The sequence below is a fragment of the Erinaceus europaeus genome, chromosome 15 (assembly GCF_950295315.1).
Source record: "Erinaceus europaeus chromosome 15, mEriEur2.1, whole genome shotgun sequence".
Lineage (NCBI taxonomy): Eukaryota > Metazoa > Chordata > Mammalia > Eulipotyphla > Erinaceidae > Erinaceus > Erinaceus europaeus.
Genome location: NC_080176.1, coordinates 4,894,346 through 4,921,736, shown reverse-complemented (window position 1 = coordinate 4,921,736; position 27,391 = coordinate 4,894,346). Strand labels below are relative to the sequence as shown.

Sequence of the window (27,391 nt, the reverse complement as noted above, 5' to 3'; positions counted from 1 at the left end):
TGCTAGTTTGTCCCCTAACGTGGGGGTGGACCCTGCACCCCCGCACCCCGGCGAGGACCACACTCCCAGGCCGGGAGGAGGAAGGCCGGGCGGGCGGCCTGGGAGCCCAGCCGCGGGGAGGTGGCCGAGAGTCTGGTGTAAAAACAGGGCGGATGTCGCTCTGGTGGCCCCTGTGGCCTAATGGATAAGGCATTGGCCTCCTAAGCCAGGGATTGTGGGTTCGAGTCCCACCCGGGGTACGGAGGGGTTTGACTTTTAGACTCCTCAGAGCTGAAGTGGAATGAAACTTAATGACTAGGAATCCGTTGTGTTTAGTCCCCTTCTCCTCAGGATAGCAACTACCTAAGGCCTCTGGGAGTTTGCAGACTCAAACTAAAGTGCCCCTTCCCCGTTCTACTTCTCTTTCTTTCTCATAAAAGCTGCATGATTTCAGCTTCTAAGAAGAGTCTTAAACCGTTTTCTAAAGCATGAGGTCTTTTAAAAATATTTTATTTTTGGAGAGAGACAGAGAAATTGAGAGGGGAGGAGGAGATTGAGGGAGACAAGAGAAACAGAGAGACACTTGCAGCCGCGCTTCACCATTTGCAGAGTTTTCCTCCTTCAGGTGAGGACGACGGGCTTGAGCCTGAATCCTTGCGCACTATAGTGTGCTTAACCAGGTGTGCCATCGCCTGGCTTCTTCAGGCATGAGGTCTTGAGTTCAATCCCTGGCAGCACATATACCAGAGTGACGTCTGGCTCTCTCTCTCTTTTATTATTTATCCATTTGTTTATTTTTACCAGAACACTGCTCAACTCTGGCTTAGGGTGCTGTGGGGGTTGAACCTATGACTCTGGAACCTCAGGAATGAGAATCTGTTTACATAACCATTATGCTATATACCACCCCCCTCCTCCTAATACATATATATATATATGCGCTATCTACCCCCTCCTTCTACCATATATATATATTTTAAATATATATATATATATATATATATTTAAAAATAGTTTTCTATGTGTGCCAATCCTACTGTGGCCACATGCATTTTTTTTTAATTCCTGTCTTTACAAAAGCACAATATGTACGGATTAAATTGTATGAGTGGGAGGTTAAAGTAAAATAAAATAGATGAATAAACAATATGAGAACAGGTTTCAAGAAAATAATGTCCGAGCAGTGCTCACATCACTTCCTCTCAAAGTAAATTAACCTCCCCCAGGTGGGTCTCTCTTTTTTCTTAAAATAAATAACCATTATTAAAAGTCTTGGGCCGTGACCATACCGAAAGAGACTGTACTGTGACCTGCCCTCCTCCCACCTAAAGCAGGAGTCTGCGCTGGTTGTCATGGAGACCCATCAGTGCGTTCAGATACCCAGAGGTCCGGGCTATGGGTTTTGCTCTGTGAGCTCAGTCAAGGGGTTGGGGGGCGCAAGTTCCCATCAAGGGGGGCAAACCCCCTCTCCTGCATGAGTTGACAAGCCCGGGGGACTTGAGGGCAAAAATCACACTTTGCTCTTCCGTATAGTGCGCTTCAAAATGATCTCTGATGATGTTTTTCTCTGTTTTCATCTTTATCAACCTAACACAAGTCTGGCCACCTATCTCGCCGGCAGAAAAGGCTCCTGCTGGGAGGCCTCAGTGCCCCCACGCCCGGCGGCCGTCAGACACCAGAGGGCGCCCAGCAATGACCCAGACGGAGCCCTCCCGCAGGGTGCAAATCCGCGGGCATGGCCGGCCCGTGTTCGAGGTGCGGGTGCCCCAGGTTCCCACTCAGGGTTAGCTGACACCCACTGCCTCTCTCCCTCCACAGGCAGAGCTAAGTACCGGGTTCGAGCTCTACCAGTGTGAACTTCCAGTCCCTATCTCCCCCTCCCCTCTCAGTTTCTTTGTCCTCTCAAACAAAATTGAAAGGAGGGAAAAATAATGAATGAGAGGGAGAGGACCAGTATTGTATGGTTATCAAATTGTTCTGGGTTTGATCCTCGGAAGGGTATTTAGTCCAGAATGCGGAGCTGGCAAGGGCAAAAACAGCGCCCAACGTGGGGCTCGAACCCACGACCCTGAGATTAAGAGTCTCATGCTCTACCGACTGAGCTAGCCGGGCTACCGGCCCTATGTTCTGCCCAGAGCCTAGTGGAGAGTGCGGCGCGGAGCAGGCGGGGCCTGGCGCGTCCTCCGGCCGGAGCGCGGGCGGCCGGACTTGGGGCCGAGGCTCCGCGGGGTCGGCTCCGGGCTCCGGGCTCCGGGCTCCGCGCTCCGGGCTCCGCGGGGTCGGCTCCGTGCTCCAGGCTCCGGGCTCCGCGGGGTTGGCTCCGGGATCCGGGATCCAGGCTCCAGGCTCCGGGCTCCAGTCTCCGGGCTCCGCGGGGTCGGCTCCGGGCTCCAGGCTCCGGGCTCCGGGCTCCAGTCTCCGGGCTCCGCGGGGTCGACTCCGGGCTCCAGACTCCGGGCTCCGGGCTCCGGGCTCCGCGGGGTCGGCTCCGGGCTCCGGGCTCCGGGCTCCGGGCGCGGCCAGATCCGGCAAGGCCGTTGGGTGAGCGCGGCTCCCGCCCAGGGCCGACCCTCATTTTGCAAACGCTCAGGATTTTCTTGGGGGGTCGGGGGTGGGTGTCGTAGGGACCCCGGAAATCTGGACCCACAGGCCGCCCCAGCGTCCCCGCGTCTCCCGCCAACAAAACCGACAGCCGCCCGGAGCCTCGGGCGGGGACCCGGACGCGCAGGCTCCAAGGAGCGACGTCAACCGCCGGCAGCGAGCCGGCTCGTTGGTCTAGGGGTATGATTCTCGCTTTGGGTGCGAGAGGTCCCGGGTTCAAATCCCGGACGAGCCCAATGTCATTTTTTTTTTAAAAATATATTTATGTATTAGAGAAAGACTGAGAATCAGAGCCGCTGCCGCCTCCGCCGCCCCTCCGCCCCGCGCCCGGCCGGGTGCCCCAACAACTGCGACCCCGCGGTGGGGGCTTGGCGGGGCCTCCAGGCCGGAGCTCGGTGTTCGGCGCCCCAGGAGACGCACCCCGGGCCAGCGTGTGGGAACCCGCTTTTCTCCCCGGGGACCCAGGTTCAGGCCCGCCGGGGTTCCCCCCCCGGCTGCCAGGCAGCGTCTGTGTCCACTTTTGGGGTGCGTGCCGTCCCTCTGCGTGAAGGCGGGGCGCGGGTGGGCAAGGACCTCCAGTGGCGTGTCCTGGGAGGCGAGACACACCCCGCTGCCGGTGGGAACGACCGAGGGCGAGGGAGGTGAGCTGTACCCCCGGGGCCGCCCCCGGCCCCCTCCCTGCAGCTTGGGGTCCCAGAGGCGACCCGCTGGGCCGGAGGCGCCGAGCCGAGGTCCTGCAGGGGGTCCCCTCCAGCGTGGCCCACGAGCAGTGTGTCCCGGGACGTCGGTCTTCACCCGCTGACAAAGGGGAGCTAGGGCCGCAGCCCAGCACCCATGGGGTGAGGGGTGCAGAGGGAGACCCATCCCCAAACCCAGACCTGGGACTGGAAACAGGGCGTCTCCCTGGACTGTTCACCAAGGGCCCCAGGCCTGACCCCTCTGTCCATGGGGATGTAGATGGCGCCTTTCCGACACCGGAGAGGCAGTTGCGGGGGAGGGGGGGTCGGGGAAGGTGCGGGTGCGGGGAGTTCCAGACCAGCAAGGGCTGATGGGAAGGAGAGGGCCTGGGCAGCCTTGCTGGGGTGGGGGTGGGCAACAGCTTCCATTGGGGGTGTCCTGCTTCTCACTTAAGGTGCAGAGGGTTCCGAGTTCAAGTCCTGGTGGGCACCTCCTTTTCGGGGGAGTAGCTGGCAGGGTCATAGGGGACTGACCTGAGCATCCCACCTGCCCACAACGCAGCGCTTCACGGATCACCAATGGCTTTTTTTGGGGTGTGGGCGGGGGGCGGGTTAGACAGCACAGCACCCAACCTCCCCCAGTGCAGGGGGCCTAGGTGCACCCCGGAGGTGCCCTCACAACAGGAACCTTCCAGATGAGCTGTCAGGATGCAAAACGGGGCCTTTTAGCGACAGGGGCGAGCTGCCCTGCACATGCAGGGAACACGGCGCGGGTGGGTGGTCTTTGTCACTCGGGATTCTGCTGGAGATGACTTCCTCCAAGAGGAGCCACGACCTGAAAGAAGCGGCTAGGCTAGGATGGGAGCGGTGTGGACCCCTGCGGCTGCTGGAAATATTCCCACCAGGGGTCGCGTGGCGGTGCACCTGGTTGAGAGCACATGTTTCAATGAGGGAAGACTAGGGTTCGAGCCCCCATCCCCCACTTGCAGGGCGAAAGCTTTGCAAGTGGTGAAGCAGGGCCGCAGGTCTCTTTCTGTGTCTTACCCTCTCTCATCCTCTTCCTTCTCCATTTTTGGCTGTCTCTATCAAATAAATTAAAAAGAGAGAACTGTCTACTCATATCTTCTGCCCACTTAAAAAAAGAGAGAGAGAGAGAGATTCCCACTAAAAGGAAGCACAACGCGAGACTCGGACCCACAACCCTAAGATTGGAAGTCCTAAACTCCACAGACGGAGCTAGATAGACGGCTGTCACCCCCTGGCATCGTCGGGGTTGGGGAGGAGGCGGCAGGGCCAGGGCTGGACTGGGGGGGCCCCCCGCTGCACCCCCTCCTGACCTGGCTTTCTGAGTTGGGGTGAACTATTGGGAAAGCACATCTGGGTGTCTCTGCTGCCCTGCACCCCAGACCTTGAGGTCGGGCCCGCAGGGGTCCGCTGAGCGGTCAGCCAGTTGCAGGGGGTGGAAGAAAATTTATCGCGAGACAGGGATGGGGCCCGAAAGCAAAAGCTTTTGTGGGAGGAATGGACTCGAAAGGCTTTGAAGCGAGTCAGGAAAAAGCCGCGGGAAAGGATTTGGGCCCGGAGTCCCTTCCCCTGGTGCTGCGGGGTCTGCCGGCGGCGCTGTCCGCGCGGGTTTGTATCCGGGACGAGTTAGCTCCTGCCGGCATATGTACGTGTGCTGCCCGGCTAGCTCAGTCGGTAGAGCATGAGACTCTTAATCTCAGGGTCGTGGGTTCGAGCCCCACGTTGGGCGCGGTTTTTAATCACTGCGGAGTTAAAGTACCCGCTTTTTCACTTAAGAACTTAAGGGTTGTGGAGGCAGAATCATGACTCTGCAAGCGATTCCTTTGAGATTCTTGAGGTCCCAGTTTCAGCCCTCCAGCCAAATCTGAGCATTTTCTCATCTCCATTTCTCTTTCCTCTGTAATTCTCATTAAAATAAATATATAAATAGAATGTTTTTAAATATTTATCTTATTTGTTTATTCCCTTTTGTTTTTTTTTTAAATTTATTTCTTTATTGGGGAATTAATGTTTTACATTCAACAGTAAATACAATAGTTTGTACATGCATAACATTCCCCAGTTTCCCATTTAACAATACAACCCCCACCCTTTTGTTGTTTTATTGTTGTAGTTAAACAGAATATTTTTAAAGTTAAAATATAAGAACTAGACTCCCTTGCGTAGATCAGGAACCCTTCACTGTCAACCCTTGGCATCGTCGGGGTGGGGGAGGAGGCGGCAGGGCCAGGGCTGGACTGGGGGTACCTTCCTTTGCTCAACGGTGTAGAGAGAGGGACAGGACGAGCAGGGAGCGGGTGCAACCCACCCTCTGTTGGGGTGCTGCCGGGATGCCCCATCTGCCCCCAGTTCCACAAATTTTGGCGCTGTCTGGGCCCCAAGTGCAGTTCCTGCATGCGGGGGTGCTCAGGTCCAGATGTTCAGGGTCTCTTTTCTTTATTTTCCTTTCAGGAGAGGGGCCGGGATGCACCTTCTCGTGGTGCATCCCGTGAGTCCCCATTCATTGGGGAAACTGACGATCCTTCCTAGCCGACTGAATCCACATGGATCCCAGTCACTTTCAAAGCCAGCAACAAGCGGCTCCTGACAGCTTTCAACCTGACCTGTTGACTGGCTACGGAAGAAGGGCAAACGCTAGAAGAGGGGCCTATCCGTAGATCTTTTTTTTTTTTTTTTTAACCCCACTCAGCCTTTCCCTAGTTTCCATCATGTCAGATGAAAGCACAAAAGAAATACACAGCACTGGCTCGTTGGTCTAGGGGTATGATTCTCGCTTTGGGTGCGAGAGGTCCCGGGTTCAAATCCCGGACGAGCCCTGTATTTTGCTCTGCCTCAATATGAGAAATCTGGCACTAAACCTGCACAACTTGGACAAGGGGTGCAGACAAGGTGGGGAACCAGCTAGAGCTTTTTTTATTTATTTAATGATGCTTTCTTTTTTATTTTTATTTTTTATTATCGTTATTTATTGGCTAGAGATAGACCTCAAGAGGAAGAGGAAACCACCTGCTTCACTCGAGAAGCTTTCCTCCTGTAGGTGAGGACAAAGAGCTTGAGCCTGGGTCCTTGCACATTATTACACATGTACTCAACCAGGTGTGTACAGCCTCCTTTAATTAATTAATTAGTTAGTTAGTTAGTTAGTTAATTGATTTTTTTGCCAGCAGAGTTATTGCCTCGGTACCAGCACTACTAATCCACAGCTCCCGGTGGTTATTTATTGATTTATTTATTCTTATTATACTTGATAGGACAGAGAGAAATTGAGAGGAGAGGGGAGACAGAGAGGGAGAAAGACATCTGCAGACCTGCTTCACCACTCTTGAAGCACTCGCCTACAAGTGGGGAGGTAGGCTCTCTAACCCAGGTCCTTGAACATGGCAATATGTGCTCTTAATCTAGTGGGCCTCTGCCCAGCCCTTCTTTCCCCCCTTTCTTTCTTTCCTTTTTATTTATTTGAGAGCAAGAGCTCCCCATTTTGAGAGTTCCTCCCTCTTAGAGACTTGCTTTACAAGGAAAAGACAGTAAAAGTTGAGTAGCAAGCTGACCTCTCCCCCAGGAACACTGGAGTCATCTGGGCAGCCCCAGATGACTCATCTGAATTTACAAGAATGATGTTGCAAAATAAGTGTTAATGTGACAGTTTGGATTTTTGAAACACCCACTCACTTTACCCGCTCATTTCGCTTATGCATACCTGCCCTGCTGAGGCAAAAGACTGACTCCACAGACAGAGATTAGAGCACAGTGTTTAGGTAAAGATGTCATGTGTGATTGGTGCCCTTTGCTCTACTCAAGATGTAATACCACCCCCTCCCAGGACCCTTCCCAACATCTCTGTCTCTCTCACCCAAGCATTGGGGCCACTTTTGGCATGCCAGCTTGGGGTGGGGGACCCTCAGCTCTCCCAAGATGTGTGTGTGTGTGTGTGTGTGTGTGTGTGTGTGTGTGTATGTCAGTTTCTGTGTCTTTACATGTGTAAGTTTCTAAAAAAGGCTATTCTATGTCCTTATATGAGTAAATCTTTGAACATTCCTAGCCTAGGGAAGTATCCCAGCTAGTGAAACCTCAGTCTTCATGGAGAGGCTGAGTTCCCCTGTGTGAGTGAGACTCTGTGTGTGTACTTGTGTGAATAAATCCTTTTGAACATCTTTACTCTGTCCATGTCTGTCTTGGTTTGCGGTCAGGCTTGGTTAGTGGCTTCCTAACAATTATTATCATTTTATTTTACCAGACCATTTTTGGCTCTGGCTTTTGATTGTATGGGGCTTTGAACTTTCCAGCATGTGGGGTTCTCTGGGCAGAGGGATGTAGCCCAGGGTTTAGTCCTATTTCAAGGATCCTGTCAGATGGGTAGTGGTTAGAATTATGAGGACCCCACTATGGTTTAATGGTCGTGTGAACCTTGCCCCAGCCAGGAACCCTCTTGGGGCCCCCTCCCAGCAGCCTGTTTGGGGGTGAGTCTTGGACTGTGAGACCAAGGGAAGCAGATGTGGAGGCTCTCCTCTGTGTGGTCTCTAGCTTGTGCCTAGGAGGGGCTGCAGTCCTGGGACGTGGCAGGGGACCAATCCAACTGCCCTCTTCACTCAGTGGTCACCCAGTGGTCACCCCCACCCCCAACCCCTGTTGACAAAGGAGCCTTCCAGAACTCACAGTTTGCTCCCCACCATGCTCAGAGAGAGGGGTGCCATGGGACCCTCACAAACCTGGATCTGGGACACAACATGGAATCTATGTGTGAGAGACAATGCTGAACAGGACTTCCATGTCCTTGGATGGAGCCTTGCTGACATCCAGGAACAGAGAAGAGACCGTCAGGGATGGTAGACAGAAAAGGTTCCAGATGAGTGAGAGATGATGCGTGTGAGACTCACAAAGGACACTAAAGAGGAGTGGGTCGTGTGGCTCGTTGGTCTAGGGGTATGATTCTCGCTTAGGGTGCGAGAGGTCCCGGGTTCAAATCCCGGACGAGCCCTTCTGTTTTTGTGGAGATTGCGGGTTGTGCCCATCACTGGGTAGAGAATGACTCACACAGCTTCTCCCCTAGTATGTGGCCACAGAGAATTGTTGGTTGTTAGTAGCTGGGAGGTGGGACAATGTGTGAGTTGTTCAACTCTTGGTATAGTGACAGGTGATGTGTGTGAGGGTTCCTGCTGTGGGGAAACTGTGCTGCAGGTTTCTCCCTCTTTCTCTCACCATTCTCTCTCAATTTCTCTATCCAAAAATGAATGTATAAATGAACTCTCCAGCAAGAGGTCCTGACTTCTATCACTGTCATCATATGTGAAGGACTGATTATCTTAGTTTCTCCCTCAGTAAACAAATATTTAATAAATATGGGTGGGGTAGGTAGCATAATGGTTATGGAAAAAAATTTGTTTGCCCGAGGCTCCAAAATCTTAGGTTCAGTCCCGCACACTGCCAGAGCTAAGCAGAGCTCTAGTATAAATAAATAAATAAATAAATAAATAAATAAATAAAGTGGTCCAGGAGGTGGCACAGTGGATAAAGCATTGGACTCTCAAGCATGAGATCCTGAGTTCAATCCCTGGTAGCACATGTGCCAGAGTGATGTCTGGTGCTTTCTCTCTCTGCCTGTCTTTCTCATGAATAAATAAATTATTTTAAAAAATTAAATTAAAATAAATATTTTTAAAAATGTAACTTGCTCCAAGCTCTCAATTTCAATCTCTAGCACTGTCAGAAAGTACAACCTAGCACCAAAGTAAAAGACTCGGGTGGGTGGGTGGGAAAATACAGATCCAAGAAGGATTACAGAGGACCTAGTGGGGGTTGTATTGTTATATGGAAAACTGGGAAATGTTATGTATTTGCAAACTATTTTATTTACTGTTGAATGTAAAACATTAATTCCCCAATAAAGAAATTAAAAAAAAAGAAAGTACAACCCAGCAGTACTCTGATAAAATAGGGGAAAAAAGGGGAGCAGGTGGTGGTGCACCTGGATAAGTGCACACATTACAGTGCACACATACCTAGGTTCAAGCCCCTCGTCTCCACCTACATGGGGGACACTTCACAAGCAGTGGTGCTGGTGTTTCTTTATCTCTTCCTCACCCTCACAATTTCTTTCTTTTTTTTAACCAAAGCACTGCTCAGCTCTGGTTTATAGTGGTGCAGGGGATTGAACCCAAGACTTTGGAGCCCCAGGCATGAGAGTCTCTTTGCATAACCATTATGCTATCTACCCCTGCCCCCTCTCAATTTCTTTCTGTCTCTATCCAATAAATAAATAAATAAAAATTTAGAAAAGTAACTTCTTATTACAGCAAGTACAGGGGATGAGAACTGTCATCATGGGTGCTGTTTCTCTCCCCTCAAATAGTCACTCTCCTTCTGTGAGGAATGCATGAGAGGCTCAGAGCACATGCATCCTAGCCCCCCATTTGTGTCATCCTTCCCCCCCCAGCCAGTATATACCTATCTTATCAAGAGGTGGGGGAGATAACATAACCATTATGCAAAAATCCTTCTACAGAGGCTCTGAGATAACAGGTTCAACTGTAGAAGAACAAGTCAGAGCTGAGGAATACTGTGGTAAAATACATACACAGTTACAGAAGCCAGACCTCCCACCTTCTGCAACCCACAATGACCCAGAGGGATAGAGAATGGGAAAGCTATTGGGGAGGGGATGGGATATGGAGATTGGGTAGAGGGAATTGTGTGGAGTTGTACCCCCCATCCTATGACTTTGTTAATGTCTCCTTGTTGGTATGCATGAGACCCCTTCTGTTTCATTTGGTTTAAATCTCCCCTGCTTAACACTATTCTATTTGCATAACCACTGTTAACAAGTACCACCCTCCCTCCATGGCATTGGTGGTTCAGTGATAGGATTCTCACCTGCTCCACCCCCTCCTTGTCACACTCTGATTTTCACCAGTCACTTTTCTCTCCACCTTCTCTTATGTCACATCCTGTTTCCACCCTACTTGGCAAGTATATATAAAGACAGCATTGTGAGTTTTACTTTACCTTTAGTTTAGCTTAGCTCAACTTAGACTGTGCTGCGTCCTGCATGAATAAAGAGATACTGCCTACAGCTCAACCATGAGTCTCTGGTCGTCTGTTACCCACCAGTGAAGCCAGCCCGGTGAAAACAACATAGCCCGTCGAAAACAACATAGCCCGTCGAAAAATTAATTAATTTAAAAAATACACATAGATAGATAGATAGACAGACAGATAGATCTTATCTAGACCAAATATGCCTGGAATCCTGAAGTCCTTCAAGAAAAAAAAAAAAAAAAACCTGAGATTAAGAGTTTCCTGATGTATACATTGAGCCAGCTGGCTGTGATGGGAACTTCACTGGAGTGAAAGAGGGAAAAGAAAGTGGTGGTTCATCCCTGGGTGGCGGTGTGTGTGACCACCCACCACAGGGCATCCTCTTCAGCTTCTGCCCCAGGTGTACACAAAGCCTCAAGTGAGGTAAAGATACATCCCCTACCTACCCCCCACCACCCACAGCCATAAACAAGTGATCAAAAAAACCTGAATGGCAGGAATCCCTCCAGGTTACAGGGCAGGCTGGCATCCAATGGTCCAATGACCCACACCATTTCCTTTATGCTAATAACAGTAGTTATAATGATGATAGGATTTGGGGCTAAGCGGTGGCACAGCTGGCTGAGTGCACACATCACATCGGGAAAGGACTCGGGTTCAAACTTCCCCACCTGCAGGGAGGGCGTTTCATGAGTGGTGAAACAGTATTACAGGTGTCTCAGTCTCCCTCTCTATCCCCTACTTCCCCCTTCAAAAGAATTCTCTTTTCTTTTTTTAAAAATTAATTAATTGGGAGTTGGGTGGTAGTGCAGCGTTAAGCGCACATGGCACCAAGCACAAGGACCAGCATAAGGATCCAGGTTCGAGCCCCAGGGGAGTCTCTTCACAGGCGGTGAAGCAGATCTGCAGGTGTCTGTCTTTCTCTCCCCCTCTGTCTTCCCCTCCTCTCTCCATTTCTCTCTGTCCTATCCAACAATGATGACATCAATAACAACAATAATAACTACAACAACAATAAAAAAAGCAAGGGCAACAAAAGGGAATAAATAAATATTTTTAAAAATTAATTAATTTTACATTTATTTATTTTCCTTCTTGTTACACCTTTTTATTGTTGTAGTTACTATTGTTGTTGTTACTGATGTCATCATTGGATAGGATAGACACCTGCAGACCTGCTTCACCACCTGTGAAGTGACTCCCCTGCAGGTGGGGAGCCAGGGTCTTGAACCAGGATCCTTACATCAGTCCTTGAGCTTTGCACCACATGCAATTAACCTGCTGTGCTACTATCCAACTCCCAATTTATTTATTTTTTTAACTAGAGCACTGCTCAGCCCTGGCTTATGGTGGTGTGGGGGATTGAACCTGGGACTTCGGAGCCTCAGGCATGACAGTCTCTTTACATAGCCATTATGCTATCTACCCCTGCCCCCAAATTCTTTTTCCATCCAAAACAAAATTTTAAGAAAGGATATAATTTTAAACATTTTTTAAAAAAATTATCTTTACCTATCATTGGATAGAGATGACCAGAATTTTAGAGGGGAGGAGAGAGAGACAGAGAGACACCTGCAACATTGCTTGACCACTAATGAAGCTTTCCCCCTGAAGGTGGAGACCAGGGGCTCAAACCCAGGTCCCTGTGCACTATAACATGTGCACTTAAGCAAGTGAACCACCACCCAGCCCCAAGGGTACAATTTTTTAAAAAATTATCTTTATTTATTGGATAGAGACAGCCAGAAATCAAGAGGGAAGGGGGTGATAAAGAGGGAGAGAGACAGAGAGACCCCTGCAGCCCTGCTTCACCACTTGTAAAGCTTTCACCCTGCAGGTAGGGACTGGGGGCTCAAACCTGGGTCCTTGTGCATTGTAATACATGCACTTAACCAGGTGCACCACCACCCAGCCCCACAAGGGTACAATTTTAATACTGTAGTTTGGCCCAGCTATTCTTTACCTGCACTGTGGACCAGTCAGAGCTGCTGGACTCTGTGACCAATGGTGAATGGCCAGGGTGTCAGCACCCCAAGACCCCCATCCTCGACTGTGTGGGTGCACTGAGGGCAAAGGTGACAGGGAAAAGGAGTGTTGACCTTGCAGGTCGGAGAGGGAGTGGAGAGAGAGTTGAACTGGGAAGGTGGCATCCTGCCTCTGACCTGGCTTTGAGAGCTGGGATGAAGTGCAGACAAACATTGACACTGGGAGAGGGGACCTAGGGGTTCTGTTTCTCCCACACCCCAGATATTGAGACCAGGCCCTGTGGGGACGGGACTTGCAGGTCTGCTGAGGTGTCACACTGACCTGATCAAAGGGCCATTAGCAGGGGCAGCTTGAGCTGCTCAGCCAGCTGTGGGGTGTCTGGGATGCAGCCTGGCAGTGCGGTGCCAGAGACTGAAATTGAAGGATTTTTTGGGGGGAGGATTTAGAAAACCTAAAGCAAATCAATATCTCTTTTCTTTATTATTACTTTACTTGCTATTGCATAGAGACCGAAAGAAATTGAGAGGGGGGTGATAGAGACACCTACTTCCCTGCTTTACCACTTGTGAAGCTTTCCCTCTGCAGAGACCAGCGGCTTGAACCCACGTCCTTGTGCAATGAAATATGTGTTTAACCGGGTGTACAACTGCCTGGCCTTCAATCTATACCTCCCTATCTATCTCCCTCCCTCGCTCTTCCTTCTTTCCTCCCTTCCTTCCTTCTTTCTTTTTCACATAAATTAACCCGTTTATTACAGCCTAGGAATGTTTCAGGTCCCAGTTCCTTCCGACTCAGACTTGACCTCCATGGCAGAGTGCTGGTGTGGGTCCTGGAGCCACCATGGCGCCGCCCACTAGGTCCGAGGACAGAGAATTTTTAGGGGTGATGCTCTTTTTTTTTTTTCTTCCCTACCAAAGCACTTATCAACTCTGGTTTATAGTGATGTCAGGGATTGAATTTGGGATTTCGGAGCCTCAGGCGTGACAGCTTCTTTGCATAACCATAATGCTATCTATGCCCGTCCTTCGGTGTTTTTGAATATGTCAGGAAAAAAAAAAAAAAAACAGATTAAATCTGGGTGTGGCGGGTCGCTGGTGTCAGGGTGTCGTCACCCTGTGTCTGGAGGAAGCGGTGCGGCTGGCGGGCGCTCTTTCAGTCTGAAGCATACTTCTCGCTTGCTTCACCTTCTCATTGCATGCTGCCTGGCTAGCTCAGTCGGTAGAGCATGAGACTCTTAATCTTAGGGTCGTGGGTTCGAGCCCCACGTTGGGCGCAACTTTTGGCGAAGGTAGTGAATCTTTGCCGGATCTCCCTTGTTCCTGTCTCAGCGGCCCTTTTGGGTTAAAAGTAGATTCAAGGCTCAGGTTAGCCTTAGCTGCTCAAAGGGTGGACAACCCTGCACAGGACTTGCAAGTGCGTTTTTCTCACCCCAGCTTGCACCCACCTGAACTCTGGCTTCTATGGGGGTGCTGACCCCGTGGGAAGCTCCCTGATCTGTAAGGGGGTGGTGACCCCCGCTGGGCGCTCTAGAAGGGGACCATGGGGCCCCAGGGAAGTCCCCAGTCTGGAGGTGTTTAGGGATGCTCATTTTATCGCCCAGCCCCTGAACCCCGCCTTTCTGCCTTTCTGTGGGTTGGGAGGTAATCTCTCCACTAGCTCCTCCCATCTGCCCCTTCTCCTGGGTCCCTGAAATACAGAGGGGCTGGAGTTGGTCTAGGTATATGATTCTCGCTTTGGGTGCTAGAGGACCCGGGTTCAAATCCCAGACCATCCCCCATTGTTATCGGCAGTGCATAAAGAGGCCAAGCTGGGGTTCCAGTTCTGTCTGTGTCCTGGAATAGAAGTAAGTGACCTTTGGCTTGGTCTCGGCTTTGGGGTGATCCCTGCAGGTGGCTAGTGGCTAGTGTGAGAGCCCCACGGGAGAGGCATCTGGGGTGTGGAGTCAGGATTGGGTCTGAGCTGAGACCACTTGGAGGAGGCCCTGGCAGGGCAGCCCTTCCCTGTGTCCCAGGGCCCTCGAGAACCAGTGCACAAGGGACGTGACTAATGCTCCCAGACCTGCTTGGTTCCCATCACAGACCTGAATCCTAGGCCCTGGAGAACTAAGTGAAAGGCCAGAGCCTGTGGTGTAGAGCAGGTCAGCCGGCGCCCGGGGTGAGTGTCTGGACCCCCACCTCTCCCACTTGCTGCTGCTGCTGACCTACTGCTCTTCTCCTCTTGCTCCTCCTCCTCCTCCTCCTCCTCCTCCTCCTCCTCCTCCTTTTCAGATAGAGACAGGGCAAGAGTGAAGGAGACCACGACATGAAGCTGCCCTCACAGCAGTGGGGGCTGGACTGGAACCAGAGAGCTACTTTGCCGGCCCAGGCTCCCCTTTCTTACCAGCTCTGAGTCCCTGAGCTGGTAGATTCTTCTGCACGAACTGGGGTTCACTCTGATACCGCAGAAGACTCCTCTGAACCTTGAGGCCCAGTGGGGTCACAAGGAGGGATGTATGGCGGCTTCTCTGGCCAGCTCCCCTTTCTTATGGCCTAGCCCTTTAAGAGCCCCTGACCCCACTGCAGTGGGGGTGAGCTGCCTTAGCAGGACAGCACAGGAGGACTTCCTGGAATGGTCTCCAAATTGCTTCTTCTAGTGACTGTGTGGACCTCGCCCCTACCTCGATCCCTCACTTGGGATGAGTCTGTCTTGGACTTGGAGACCAAGGGAAGCAGATGTGGAGGCTCAGGCATGTGACCCCCTCCACCATGTGCCCAGGAGGGCGTGCAGTCCTGGGACCCCAGGACAGCAGACTTGGTGGGGTTCCAGCCCAACTCTCATCTTTATTCAGTGGCCTAAAATTAAGCCTGGTGACGAAGAAGGAGGACAGGGGTGCACCCCAGGACACACAGTCTGTTTCCCACCCACAGAGGAGAGGGGTGCAGCAGGACACCCACAGCAGGACCAGACTAGATAACATGGAATCTGTGTACAATTCAGTGCTCAGCTGCTTCCTCACCCCCAACGCCATGGGGACCTGGCTGGAGCCTCCGGGACACCAGGAGAGAGGAAGCAGTGAGCGACCAAGAAAACTGGATGGACTAAAAAGGTTCCAGATCAGCAGGGGCAAGCAACAAGATGGTGCTCAGAAGAACTGTGAGGTGACCAGCTATGGTGGCTCGTTGGTCTAGGGGTATGATTCTCGCTTAGGGTGCGAGAGGTCCCGGGTTCAAATCCCGGACGAGCCCGTGATTTTGTGAGTAGTAGTTGTGATGTCCTCTTGAAACTGGACTTCATTCCTTGATAAGTGTCCCAAGTGCAGAGAGAAGGTTGCTCTGTCAGCTACCCTGAGGTCAGCCAATGCCGCATAGTTGATACCAAGCAGTGCATAAAGTGTCAAACACGGGGACTGACCTTGGGAAGAAAATTATCAGCTTATTTGTTTGTGGGGCGGGAGGCGGGGGCACTGAAAAAAAGAACTTAAAAAGAAATGTTTTATTTATTTAGAGACACCTGCTTAACCATTTGCTGGTGGAGACCAGGGACTTGAACCTGGGTCTTTAGTTATTGTAACATGTGCATTCAACCAGGTACCACTTCCTCCCCCCCCCCCAAAAAAAATATTATGGGAGGGAATGGGGACACAGAACTCTGGTGGTGGGAACGGTGTGGAATCATATTCTTGTTGTCTCGTAATTTTGTAAATATTAAATTACTAATAAAATTAATAAAAATTAAGGACAAAGTGAATGAGGAGCAGAGGGGCCAGGGAAGCCCCACGGAGACTCCCCAAATGCTTGAGAGTCCAAAGCTTTATCACTGGGCCACCTCCCAGACGGGAGACTTCCTTTAAAAACCTCAGTCTTGAATTCTGGAGCGATTAGAAATCCACTGTCCAACTTGGGGCTCAAACCCACAAACCTGAGATTAAGGGTCTCATGATGTACCGACTGAGCTAGTCAGGCAGTATGAGCACACTGTCGGGAAAGAGGCATATTTGGGGACTGTACGGAGGTGCTGCCCACCGCCATGGGTAGGATCCCCTCAGTGGTGCCATTAGCTTTGCTGGTGACCCCTCAAGAGCGCAGGGGCTGCCTGGGACAGGCCGGCGAGGCTGGGGACCGCCCCTGAAGCCCAGCCTTCCTCGGGATTCGAGGTTACCCTTTTGCATTGACTCTACCCAACCTACTCCTCCCTCACTCGTGTCAAATTAAACATCTGGAAGGGTCTCCCCATGTGGCTCGTTGGTCTAGGGGTATGATTCTCGCTTAGGGTGCGAGAGGTCCCGGGTTCAAATCCCGGACGAGCCCAAAACTTATTTTATAGAGCAAGTCTTTTAGCTGGAACTGTCTGCGCTGTGCAACTCAGGAAACCTGACGCAGCAAAAAGAAGTCCAAGAGAAGCTCTGAAACCCCCAAAGCTGAGCGCGCGCGTGGTCCAGAAAGGGCTGTGCGCTCACGGCGGGGGGTTCAGGTTCCCGCCAAGAAAGGGGAGAGGAGAGGGGCAGATGACCCCCCCCCACACACACACCCGGGTTCGCGTACGGGCCAAGGTGGACTCAGCTAAAGCAAAATCGGGCGCTCGGGTCGGGCCCCCCCAGTAAAGGACACGTGTCCTCTAAAGGACATTGCTGCACGAATGGCCAGCGGTGTTTTGGGGGTGCTCCTGCGTTCTGGGGAGCAGGAGAGAATCGTTGGCTCAGTCTGTGCCGTCGGGCAAGTCTCAGACTCCGAGAGAGAAGCGGAGTGGGCGCCCGGCCTCTGTGCGCCGTTAGGCTCGGGGGGGGGGCCGGGGGCCGGGCCTGCAGTTCTGCGCCCCGGAGCGCCCCGCCCGCACCTGCCAGACCCGGGCGGTGCGGCCCCGCAGCCAACGAGGCTCTGCAGGGCCTCCCGCACCGCCCCGCCGGGTCCCGCTTCTCATACCCCTGGCCCGCTGGACTTCAACGTCAGCCTGTCCCAGGTTTCCAAGGCGCCAAGGCTCTGCGGCAGCACCGAGCCTTCAACTCGCTTCTTTAATCATTTGAGTAGAAAATCTTGCACCTGCCCCAGTGGCCTAATGGATAAGGCACTGGCCTCCTAAGCCAGGGATTGTGGGTTCGAGTCCCACCTGGGGTACGGAGGAGCATGGTTGCCTTTTAGGACAAATTACATTGTGAAAAAAGACAAAAAATTGGGAATGGCAGTAGGCAGAGAGGTTTAGTCTTCCTTACAAATGTCACAAATTTATGTACAGTGGAGTTTGAGGGGGAAAAAATACAGAAGTAGCACCTGGGAAATGTCCTTGCAGGGTGGAGGGGATCAATGTGTTTTGAGTTGCTTATAATACTATTATGTTTTTATTATCAGAACGGTGATCAACTGGTTTTATTTTTTAAAGCTTTTAAAAAATATTTATTCACTTTTGTTGCCCTTGTTTTACTGTTGTAGTTATTGTTGTTATTGTTATTGATGTCTATCTCCCCTTCCCCTCTCAATTTCTCTCTGTCTGTAATAATAAAATAAAATGTACTTATGATTAAAAAGAGAAAGGCCAGAGCACCACTCTGGCACATGTAATACCAGGGGTCAAACTTGGAATCTCATGCTCACAAGTCCAGCACTCAAGCCACTGGGCCACTCGGGACCACTTCAAGTTTTCACCGTGTATGTTTTCCAACCCCATTAGCCTAGAAGACTCCACTAGGAAGGGGGCACAAGTCAAGTTTCATAAAAGAGAGGACACTTCCCAGTCCCAGCTCCGGTGAGTGACTGCCCCATTCACAACATTGTGGGCAGAGACCCAGCAGAGCACAGTGGGCCAGACAGAGAGATGGTCACTGACTTTTGACGCAGAGCACTGACCAGAACTTTGGAGGTGGCATGTCGGGCAGAGCCTGTAGACTTGATCTGGGGGTTCAGTTTCCCCGATCCCTGTGGCATTCTGTCCTTTCTCCTGAGAGAGGAAGGATCTCCGTGGCAGTCTCAGTTGGAAGGGCTGCTAGACAGTCTCCCCGTGTGGCCTGTGGCTCAGTGGTTCACGCTGGGTCCCTGGGAGGTGCAGTCTGACCCTGGCTCTCCGGGAGGGGTGTGCGGGAAGGGCGTCCAGGCCGTGGGGGCTTTGGGACGCTACTCTGCACAGTCTCCTCCTGTGCTCAGACCGATCTAACATCTAACCTGAAACCCTCAACAGCTGTGTGAGAACTCAGCTAGGGGAGGGGAATGACCCCTAAAAAGATGCTTGTAGCGGTTGGGGTACAGGCTGAACGCCGCTGGGAAGCCAAGGACACCAGGACGACAGAGTTTTCTGGTCCCCTCCTGCCGAGGGTGCCTTAGACACCCCAGACTTGGGTACCCCTAAAACGTCTGAACATTGTAAAGCCATGGTCACTTCATTCTGGAAATCTATTTACAACAACACACAACGGGCGCTCTGCAGGCCAGCCAGGGAGTGAATGAGTCAGGGACTTTGTTGGACGTGGAGCCCTGGCGGCAGAGGGCGGGGGCGGGCGGGACCCTGCCCGGTCTCAGCGCTGGGGGTGGTTCTGTTCCGAGTCCCTGGTTGGACATGGGCCGCCTGCGCCTCCTGCCGCCCAGGAGCCCGGGTCAACTTTCCCTCCAACAGGCCCCGGCAGAGGCTCTGGATGGCGTCCAGACTCCACCCTCCGGCCTCAGCGCGATCTCTGAGCATGTCAGCAAGTGAGTGCAAGGATAAGTTCAACAGCCCGGCTAGCTCAGTCGGTAGAGCATGAGACTCTTAATCTCAGGGTCGTGGGTTCGAGCCCCACGTTGGGCGAAAGGTTCTTTTGCTCCGGAATCTGCAGAATTAGGGGCGTATTAGGGGCCCTCTAGGGAGGAGAGCCCACGTCTATAATCACAGTTTTATTTTTTACTTTAAAAATTTTTTATTTAGAACATGTGCGCTCAACCAGGTGCGCCACCAGCTGGCCCCTTAAATTTTTTATTTATAAAAAAACACTAGGGCGGAGGATAGATAACATAATGGTTATGCAAATAGACTCTCATGCCTGAGACTCCAAAGTCCCAGGTTCAATCCCCCGCTCCACCATAAGCCAGAGCTGAACAGTGCTCTGGTAAAAAAAAAAAAAAAAAAAAAAACTGACAAAAAAACAGGTTAAGAGGGGTACAACTCCACACAGTTCCCACCACCAGAACTCCGTATCTACAGTTTTATTTTTTGAGAGAGGCAGAAAAAGAGAGATCACAGGGAGTCGGGCGGTACCGCAGCGGGTTAAGCGCCGGTGGCGCCAAGCACAAGGACTGGAGTTAAGATCCTGGTTCGAGGCCCCTGCAAGCGGTGAAGCAGGTCAGCAGGTGTCTGTCTTTCTCTCTCTCGCTTCTTCTCTCTCCATTTCTCTGTCCTATTCAATAACAGCGATATCAATAACAACAACAATAATAACTACAACAATAAAACAACAAGGGCAACAAAAAGGGAATGAATGAATGAATAAATAAATATTAAAGAGAGAGAGAGAGATCACAGAGGGGTGGGCGGTGGTACAAGGACCTGAGCAAGGATCCCGGTTCAAGCCCAGGAGGATCATCGCTTCACAAGCGATGAAGCAAGTCTGCAAGTGTCTATTTTTCTCTCCCCTTTCTATTCCCCCTGCTCTCTCAATTTCTGTCTGTCATATCCAATTAAAAAAGGAAAAAATAGCCGCCAGAAGCAGTGGACTTGTTTGGTTTTTATTTTATTTATTTTATTTTATTTTTTGAGAGAGATGCAGAAAGAAAGACACAGAGAGAGACACCAGAGCACTGCTCAGCTCTGGCTTATGGTGGTGCAGGGGATTGAACCTGGTATTTAGGAGCCTCAGGCATGAGAGTCTGTTTGCATAACCATTATGTTGTCTCCCCTGTTTGTTTGTTTTTTAAATATTTTATTTATCTATTTATTTATTCTCTTTTGTTGCCCTTGTTTTATTGTTGTAGTTATTATTGTTGTTATTGATGTCGTCATTGTTGGATAGGACAGAGAGAAATGGAGAGAGGAGGGGAAGACAGAGACAGGGAGAGAAAGATAGACACCTGCAGACCTGCTTCACCGCTTGTGAAGCGACTTCCTTGCAGGTGTGTGTGGGGGGTTGAACTGGGATCCTTACACCAGTCCTTGCACTTTGTGCCACCTGTGCTTAACCCTGAGCAATGGATTTGTAGTGCAGGAACTGAGCCCCAGTGATTGATTACCCTGGAGGAAAAAATAAAGAGAGGTCAAACCTGTGTCACACACATGGGAAATATCCAGGTGAACTATTTCACCTTCAATTAATTACAGGCTTTCTTTCTTCCCATCTCTCCACCTTTTTCTTTCTTTCTGTTTTATTTATTTATTTATTTTTATTGAGGGGATTAATTAATTTAATTTATTTTATTTTTTATTTTTTTATTTTATTTATTTATTCCCTTTTGTTGCCCTTGTTGTTTTATTGTTGTAGTTATTATTGTTGTTGTCGTTGTTGGATAGGACAGAGAGAAATGGAGAGAGGAGGGGAAGACAGAGAGGAGGAGAGAAAGATAGACACCTGCAGACCTGCTTCACCACCTGTGCAGCAACTCTCCTGTAGGTGGGGAGCCGGGGTTCGAACCGGGGTCCTTATTCCGGTCCTTGTGCTTTGCGCCACCTGTGCTTAACCCGCTGCGCTACAGCGCGACTCCCCAATTAAATTTTTTTACCAGAATACTGCTCAGTTTTGGTTTATGGTGGTGCAGGGGATTAAAGTTGGGACTTTGGGGCGGGGTAGATAACATAATGGTTATACAAAGAGACTCTCATGCCTGAGGCTCCCAAGTCCCAGGTTCAATCCCCCACACCACCATAAGCCAGAGCTGGGCAGTGCTCTGGTGTTTCTCTCTCTCTGCATATCTCTCAAAAATAAATAAAATTTAAAAAAAAAACTTGGACTTTAAATATTTAATATTTTAATATTAATATTTAATTTTAATATTTTAAATATTTTAATATGTTTTAAACATTTTTTTAAAACTGAGTCTCTTTACATGACCATTATGCTATCAACCCCCACCCCTTAACGTTTTCATTTATTTTTATTTTAGTGAGAAAAAGGCAGAGAGAGAGACAGAGACAGACAGGCACAGAGAGAAAGAGATAGATAGATAGACAGACAGACTAAAGCTCAGGGTTGAACCTGGGACCTAGAAACCTCAGGCATGAGGTCTTTTTCAGAACCTATGTGCTGTCCCCCTGCCCTCAATCACACTATTTCTAGTAGTCCAGTTAAACAGTGAGATCTATATTCTTTCTTTATTTATTAGATAGAGACAGAGAGAAACTGACAGGAGAGACACTTGTAGCACAGTTTCACCATCCATGAAGCTTCCCCCTGAAGTTTAGACTGGGGACTTGAACCCAGGTCCTTGCACATGGTAACATGTGTGCTCAACCAGGTGCACCACCACCCACCACCCCCTCTAGATTTATTCTAATAATATGTTTTGTTGTAACCAATTCATTGTTATTTTGGGCATAACATGGGGATGATTAATGAGGTATATTCTATGGGCACTATTGGCACTTTTGAGATTTTTCAATCTGGAGGAGGTACATTCTCTATTGTGTGTTTGGGTTGGTCCCCACAGTCACTGTAGGATGCTGGGAGCATCCTTGACCTCCAGCATCATCATCTCCTCCTCCTTTTAAAATTTATTTGCTAGCACGAGAGATAGAACACGAGTAGTGAAGTAGGACTGCAGTTGTCTCTCTGTCTCTTCCCTCTCTCTCCCCCACCCCTCTCAACTTCTCTCTGTTTCTATCCAATTATAAAATAAATAAAAATACTAAAAGACAGATAAAATAAAACATTCTAGACTGGGACTGAAACAGTACGCATTGTGGTTCTGCTGGACCAGGCAGTCCAAGGTCAAAGGTGCAGGCCTGACTCCTTGGTCACAGTGAAAGTCTTTTCTGTGTCCTTTCCTGTTGGTATGCTTCTAATTCTGCTTCTAAAAACCCCTTCTGTTTCATTGGTTTAATCCCCCCTGCTTAACACTGTATTCTATTTACATAACCACTGTTAACTAAGCACCACCCTGCCTGCAGGGCATTGATTTAATCCCCACTCGTTCATGATGTGTTTTTGCTCTGCCCCCTCTTGTAGTCACCCTGATTTGCACCAGTCACTTTTTGCTCCACCCTCTCTATGTCACATCCTGTTTCCACCCTACTTGGCCAGTATATATAAGGACAGGATTGTGATTATATTTAGTTTAGTTTAGTTTAGTTTAGCTTATCTTGGCTTAGGTTGTGCTGCGTTCGGCATGAATAAAGACATACTGCGTACAACTCAGCCATGAGTCCCTGGTCGTCTGTCTCCTGTCAGTGAAGCTCAGCCCGGCACTTTCCTGTGGGAGGGGCCAGACAGCTGCCTGGGGAGTCGTCCCCCCACCCCATATATCCCTTCGTTATCACTGGGGCTTCACAACTCCAGGCTGACTTTTTCAGAGAGACAGAGAGATACCACAGCACCAAAGCTTTTCTCATTAAGGGGCTGGGTTTGAACCTGGGTCGTGCCCAAGACAAAACAAGTACACTATCCTTATTTTTGCCTTCATAGTTATTGCTGGGTCTTGGTGCCAGCACTACGAATTCACTTTTTCCCCATTGTTGTTGTTGCTGTTATGGTTGATTGATAGGTCAGAGAAAAATTGAGAGAGAAAAGGAGTGGTTTGGGAAATGGCGCAGTGGATAAAGCACTGAATTCTCAACCATGAGGTCCTAAGTTCAATTCCCAGCAGCATATGTACCAGAGTGCTATTTGGTTCTTTCTCTCTCTCTGCCTATCTCTCTTTTGAATAAATAAATAAATTCTTAAAAAAGAGAGAGAGACGAGGGGAAGACAGAGAGGAGGAAAGACAAGACACCTGCAGACCTATTTCACTGCTTGTGAAATGAGAGAGATACAGAGAGAAAGATACATAGTGAGACCAGAGTACTGGGCAGACCTGGCTTATGGTGGTGCTGGGGATTGAACCGGGAACCTTAGAGACTCAGGCATGAAAGCTTTTTGCATAATCATTGTACTATCTCCCCTGACCTATACATTTTTTCTCATAAAATATGTTGTAATTTATTTATTTATTTATTTATTTTCTCTTTTGTTGTCCTCGTTGTTTTTCATTGTTGTTGTAGTTCTTGTTGTTATTGATGTCGTCACTGTTGGATAGGACAGAGAGAAATGGAGAAAGGAGGGGAAGACAGAGAGGGGGAGAGAAAGACACCTGCAGACCTGCTTCACTGCCTGTTAAGCGACTCCCCTGCAGCTGAGGTGCTGGGACTCTGGACGTCCTTAGCATATGGGGTGGGAGGAGCCGGGGGCTTGAACCGGGATCCTTGTACCTACCGGTCCTTACGCTTTGTGTCACATGCGCGTAACCCACTGCGCTACTGCCTGACTCCCAATATATTGTAATTTAACTTTGCATTCTCGGACCACTTGATTGAAGAGGAATAGCCACCCTTCTTCAACTCCAAACATCACCCCATTGGAAGGTAGGCTTTGATCTGTGAATTTGGGGTGGGGGGAACACAGACCTTCAGTCCACAGAAATGTACGTGTGTGCACAAGCACACACATACACCACACACACACCACATACACACCACACACACACACACATATATATACAATACACACACACATATACAATACACATACACACATACACACACACATACACCACCACACACACACACACACACACATATACAATACACACACACACATACACACACACATACACCACCACCACCACACACACACACACACACACACACACTTCCCAGCTTTGGTCACAAAAGAACCTGGGGACTAAGAACACTTGGCTAACAAGGAACATGTGGGCTCCCAGAAACCACCACCGCAAAGCTAGGTGAAGCGTTGTCCACCCAGGTGATCATGCTAGAGGCTCAGAAGTCTGAGCCCAGGTTTTGGTGAGGGAGAGACAGGAGCATTCACACAGATGGCCTGCCCACTTTACCCTTGCAGCTCTGCACTGTGAGTGTCGCCTCTCCACTCAGCTAGTGGTGGGACTCTGACTCCTCTGGCATCACATCACTGAGATACTGGCTCAGGGAACCAGGCCCAGGAGAACACAGAGGCGACTCTCTGTCCCTCTACAACATCGTCGGTACCTCCCAGCACAGACAGAGGTCCAGATTGGATGGGGAGAAGGTGGTGGGTGGCTAGTCTCTCTGACACTAGAGTTACCATCCATAATAGCCCCCTGCCCCCCATGTTTGCATCACCTAAGTTGCCAAGTGCTGAAGTGGGATTACGTAATTCCATGGTGGATCTTTGTTCTCAGTGTCGGATCCAAAAGAGCCCAAGGAGTGGAAGGGACAATTCTGCTCTGAGTGTGTCTAATGAGGCTCTCAGGGACGCTGGTCCCAGTGGCGAGGGAGCTTCCTCTAAAGAGCTGGGCCCAGCTTCTGCCAGCATCCTTTCTGCGCACCCCTGCCCCTGGCTCACGCGGACCCAACCCACAGTGCTGACACCTGGGGCCAGGTGTGCACACGTGAAGGGACCGGACAGCCAGGGTGGGCCTGGGATGCCCTTCCTGCCCTGGAAGCACCACATGGGCAGGTCCTCAGCAATGCTCTTGGGGCTAAAAGTTTGACAAGCACTGAGAAGATTCGGTTCCCTGCGGTAGCCAGTCAGGCCCAGCCCCAAGACCTGAGACACGGATCTGGAAGGAGCAGGAGCACTGAGTCACTTCTACTTTTCTATTTCTTCTACTTTTCTACTTTCTACACTTCTGCTTTAAAATCTAGACCCCAGGACACGCCAGAAGGCTACTCAGAGCCCCTGAAGTGTCCCCAGGTCACAGGGGCAGCAGCAGCCACCACAGCTTTCAGGGATCAGTGAGTGAGTATGCACCGGCGGCACCCGGAGAGCAAATGCATCCAGATCAGAACAGAGCAAACTGGGAAACCTCCTCAAAAGTGGCTCCACGAATGTCTGTGACAACAGCACCTGCACCTGTGTGCTCCAGGCTCATCACAGGCATCAAAGATGTTAATGTCCTAGGTCTCCCCCCCCCCCTTTCTTACTTTCTTAATGACAGTTGCTTTTAAGAACACATGGCTGTGGCTTGGGAGGTGGTGAGCACATGTCTGGGTTTGAGCTCTGCAGGGCATATACCAGAGGGATATTCTAATCTTTCTCATAAAACAATTGACTCTTAAAAAATATATTTATTGCATAGCTACGGTGGCACCATGGTAGAGCACAAGACATAAGGTCCTGAACTCCATCCCTGGCATCCGATGCACCAGAACGATGCTCTGGTTTTCTCGATCTCTTTCATACATAAAGGAGCCTAAAAGACTTTGAAAAGGACGTGGCTGTGGCAGAAAGTTCAACGCACACAGAGCTTGTGGACAGAGTCACTGTCGCCGGCTCTGGTGTCCTCTCAGGCATGCTGGGAACACCCCGTAGCTTTCCTGCCTTCCCCATGTTGGGAATGAGCAGGTGGAGGCACTAGAAGGGCCACCGCGGCCCAGGCTCACGAGACGTGCCCTTGTGGGGCCTTGTCTTGGGCACAGCTTGGCAAGCTTCTTAACTGAACCATCTTCAGCAGACTTGTGAGTTTTTTTTTCACCTTCTCTGCCTGTGTGTCCGGGCTCCAGCCCCATGAGCAGGGCCAACGCCTCGAGCGTGTCCGAGTTCCTCCTCCTGGGCCTCTCCAGGCAGCCCCAGCAGGAGCAGCTCCTCTTCGCCCTCTTCCTCAGCATGTACCTGGTCGCCGTGCTGGGGAACCTGCTCATCCTGCTGGCCATCAGCGTGGACCCCCGCCTGCACGTGCCCATGTACTTCTTCCTCTGCAGCCTGTCCCTGGTGGACATCTGCTTCACCTCCACCACCGTCCCCAAGATGCTGGCCAACCACGTGCTGGGCACCCGCACCATCTCCTTCGCGGGCTGTCTCACGCAGATGTACTTTCTCTTCATGTTCGTGGACATGGACAACTTCCTGCTGGCTGTCATGGCCTATGACCGCTTTGTGGCCGTGTGCCACCCCCTGCACTACTCGGCCAGGATGACCCCCAGGCTCTGTGTCCTGCTGGTGGGCAGCTCCTGGGTGGTGGCCAACCTGAATGTTCTCTTGCACACGCTGCTGATGGCCCGCCTGTCATTCTGTGCGGACAATGCCATCCCCCACTTCTTCTGCGATGTGACCCCCCTGTTGCAGCTGTCCTGCTCGGACACACACCTGAATGAGGTGATGATTCTCACCGAGGGTGCGCTGATCATGATTGCCCCCTTTGTCTGCATCCTGGTGTCCTACGTCCTCATCACCTGTGCTGTTCTGAGGGTCCCATCCACCAAGGGCATGTGGAAGGCCTTCTCCACCTGCGGCTGCCACCTGGCTGTGGTGTCCCTCTTCTACGGCACCATCATCGCTGTGTATTTCAACCCTATGTCCTCACACTCATCTGAGAAGGACACAGCAGCTACTGTGCTGTACACAGTGGTGACCCCCATGCTGAACCCCTTCATCTACAGCCTGAGGAACAGAGGCCTGAAAAGGGCTTTGGGGAAAGTGATTGGCAGGAGGGTGTGGTCTGATGGACTGTGAACCTGCGCCCAGGGCAGCTTGTCAAATTGTCTGCAAAGAACTTGAAACAAAGAGGTAGTCTCACTCGTCTGGAGTCCAGCTCCTTTAAGTAGGTAGCCTTTTTCATTTGATTTTTAATTTTGGTTGCCTCCAGGGTTATTGCTGGGACTCGGTGCTTGCACTACGAGTCTACTGCTCCTGGAAGCCATCTTTTTTCCATTGTGTAGTTGCTTTTATTGTCATTGCTGATGGATATGACAGAGAGAAACTGAGAGAGGAGAGGAAGGCAGGGCTGGGGAGAGAAAGACAGACACCTGCAGACCTGCTTTACCACTTACTAAGCAACCCTCCCTGCAGGTGGGAGTGGGGGGCAGCCTTTGCACTTAGCACTACGTTCACTTAACCCGGTGCGCCACAACCCAACCACCATTTTAATGTATTTTAAAGAATTTTGCAATGTTCTTTTAAAAATTATATTTTAGGAGTCAGACAGTGGCGCAGCGGGTTGGGTGCAGATGGCGCAAAGCGCAAGGACTGGCATAAG

The 27,391-nt window shown here is 50.5% G+C and overlaps 1 protein-coding gene and 11 non-coding genes across 12 annotated transcripts; 11 read left to right on the top strand and 1 right to left on the bottom strand.

Annotated features, from left to right (window-relative positions):
* Nucleotides 1-166: 166 nt before the first annotated feature.
* Nucleotides 167-239, top strand: TRNAR-CCU (transfer RNA arginine (anticodon CCU)). The gene has a single exon. It is a non-coding gene; the product is annotated as a tRNA-Arg (tRNA).
* A 1,779-nt stretch (nucleotides 240-2,018) lies between these two features.
* Nucleotides 2,019-2,091, bottom strand: TRNAK-CUU (transfer RNA lysine (anticodon CUU)). Its single transcript has one exon. It is a non-coding gene; the product is annotated as a tRNA-Lys (tRNA).
* A 652-nt stretch (nucleotides 2,092-2,743) lies between these two features.
* TRNAP-UGG (transfer RNA proline (anticodon UGG)) lies at nucleotides 2,744-2,815 on the top strand. Its single transcript has one exon. It is a non-coding gene; the product is annotated as a tRNA-Pro (tRNA).
* Nucleotides 2,816-4,937: 2,122 nt separating this feature from the next.
* On the top strand, nucleotides 4,938-5,010 carry TRNAK-CUU (transfer RNA lysine (anticodon CUU)). Its single transcript has one exon. It is a non-coding gene; the product is annotated as a tRNA-Lys (tRNA).
* A 1,015-nt stretch (nucleotides 5,011-6,025) lies between these two features.
* Nucleotides 6,026-6,097, top strand: TRNAP-UGG (transfer RNA proline (anticodon UGG)). Its single transcript has one exon. It is a non-coding gene; the product is annotated as a tRNA-Pro (tRNA).
* A 2,087-nt stretch (nucleotides 6,098-8,184) lies between these two features.
* TRNAP-AGG (transfer RNA proline (anticodon AGG)) lies at nucleotides 8,185-8,256 on the top strand. Its single transcript has one exon. It is a non-coding gene; the product is annotated as a tRNA-Pro (tRNA).
* Nucleotides 8,257-13,499: 5,243 nt separating this feature from the next.
* Nucleotides 13,500-13,572, top strand: TRNAK-CUU (transfer RNA lysine (anticodon CUU)). Its single transcript has one exon. It is a non-coding gene; the product is annotated as a tRNA-Lys (tRNA).
* A 1,879-nt stretch (nucleotides 13,573-15,451) lies between these two features.
* On the top strand, nucleotides 15,452-15,523 carry TRNAP-AGG (transfer RNA proline (anticodon AGG)). Its single transcript has one exon. It is a non-coding gene; the product is annotated as a tRNA-Pro (tRNA).
* A 990-nt stretch (nucleotides 15,524-16,513) lies between these two features.
* On the top strand, nucleotides 16,514-16,585 carry TRNAP-AGG (transfer RNA proline (anticodon AGG)). Its single transcript has one exon. It is a non-coding gene; the product is annotated as a tRNA-Pro (tRNA).
* Nucleotides 16,586-17,316: 731 nt separating this feature from the next.
* On the top strand, nucleotides 17,317-17,389 carry TRNAR-CCU (transfer RNA arginine (anticodon CCU)). Its single transcript has one exon. It is a non-coding gene; the product is annotated as a tRNA-Arg (tRNA).
* A 1,584-nt stretch (nucleotides 17,390-18,973) lies between these two features.
* TRNAK-CUU (transfer RNA lysine (anticodon CUU)) lies at nucleotides 18,974-19,046 on the top strand. Its single transcript has one exon. It is a non-coding gene; the product is annotated as a tRNA-Lys (tRNA).
* Nucleotides 19,047-25,923: 6,877 nt separating this feature from the next.
* On the top strand, nucleotides 25,924-26,868 carry LOC103127213 (olfactory receptor 1F1). The gene has a single exon (XM_007538108.2). The coding sequence runs from the start codon at nucleotides 25,924-25,926 to the stop codon at nucleotides 26,866-26,868; it is 945 nt and encodes a 314-aa protein (XP_007538170.2).
* The last annotated feature ends 523 nt before the right edge of the window (nucleotides 26,869-27,391 follow it).

Excerpts from the sequence above, each read along its gene's own strand:
- LOC103127213 (XM_007538108.2), top strand. The coding sequence starts at position 25,924 with ATGAGCAGGGCCAACGCCTCGAGCGTGTCCGAGTTCCTCCTCCTGGGC.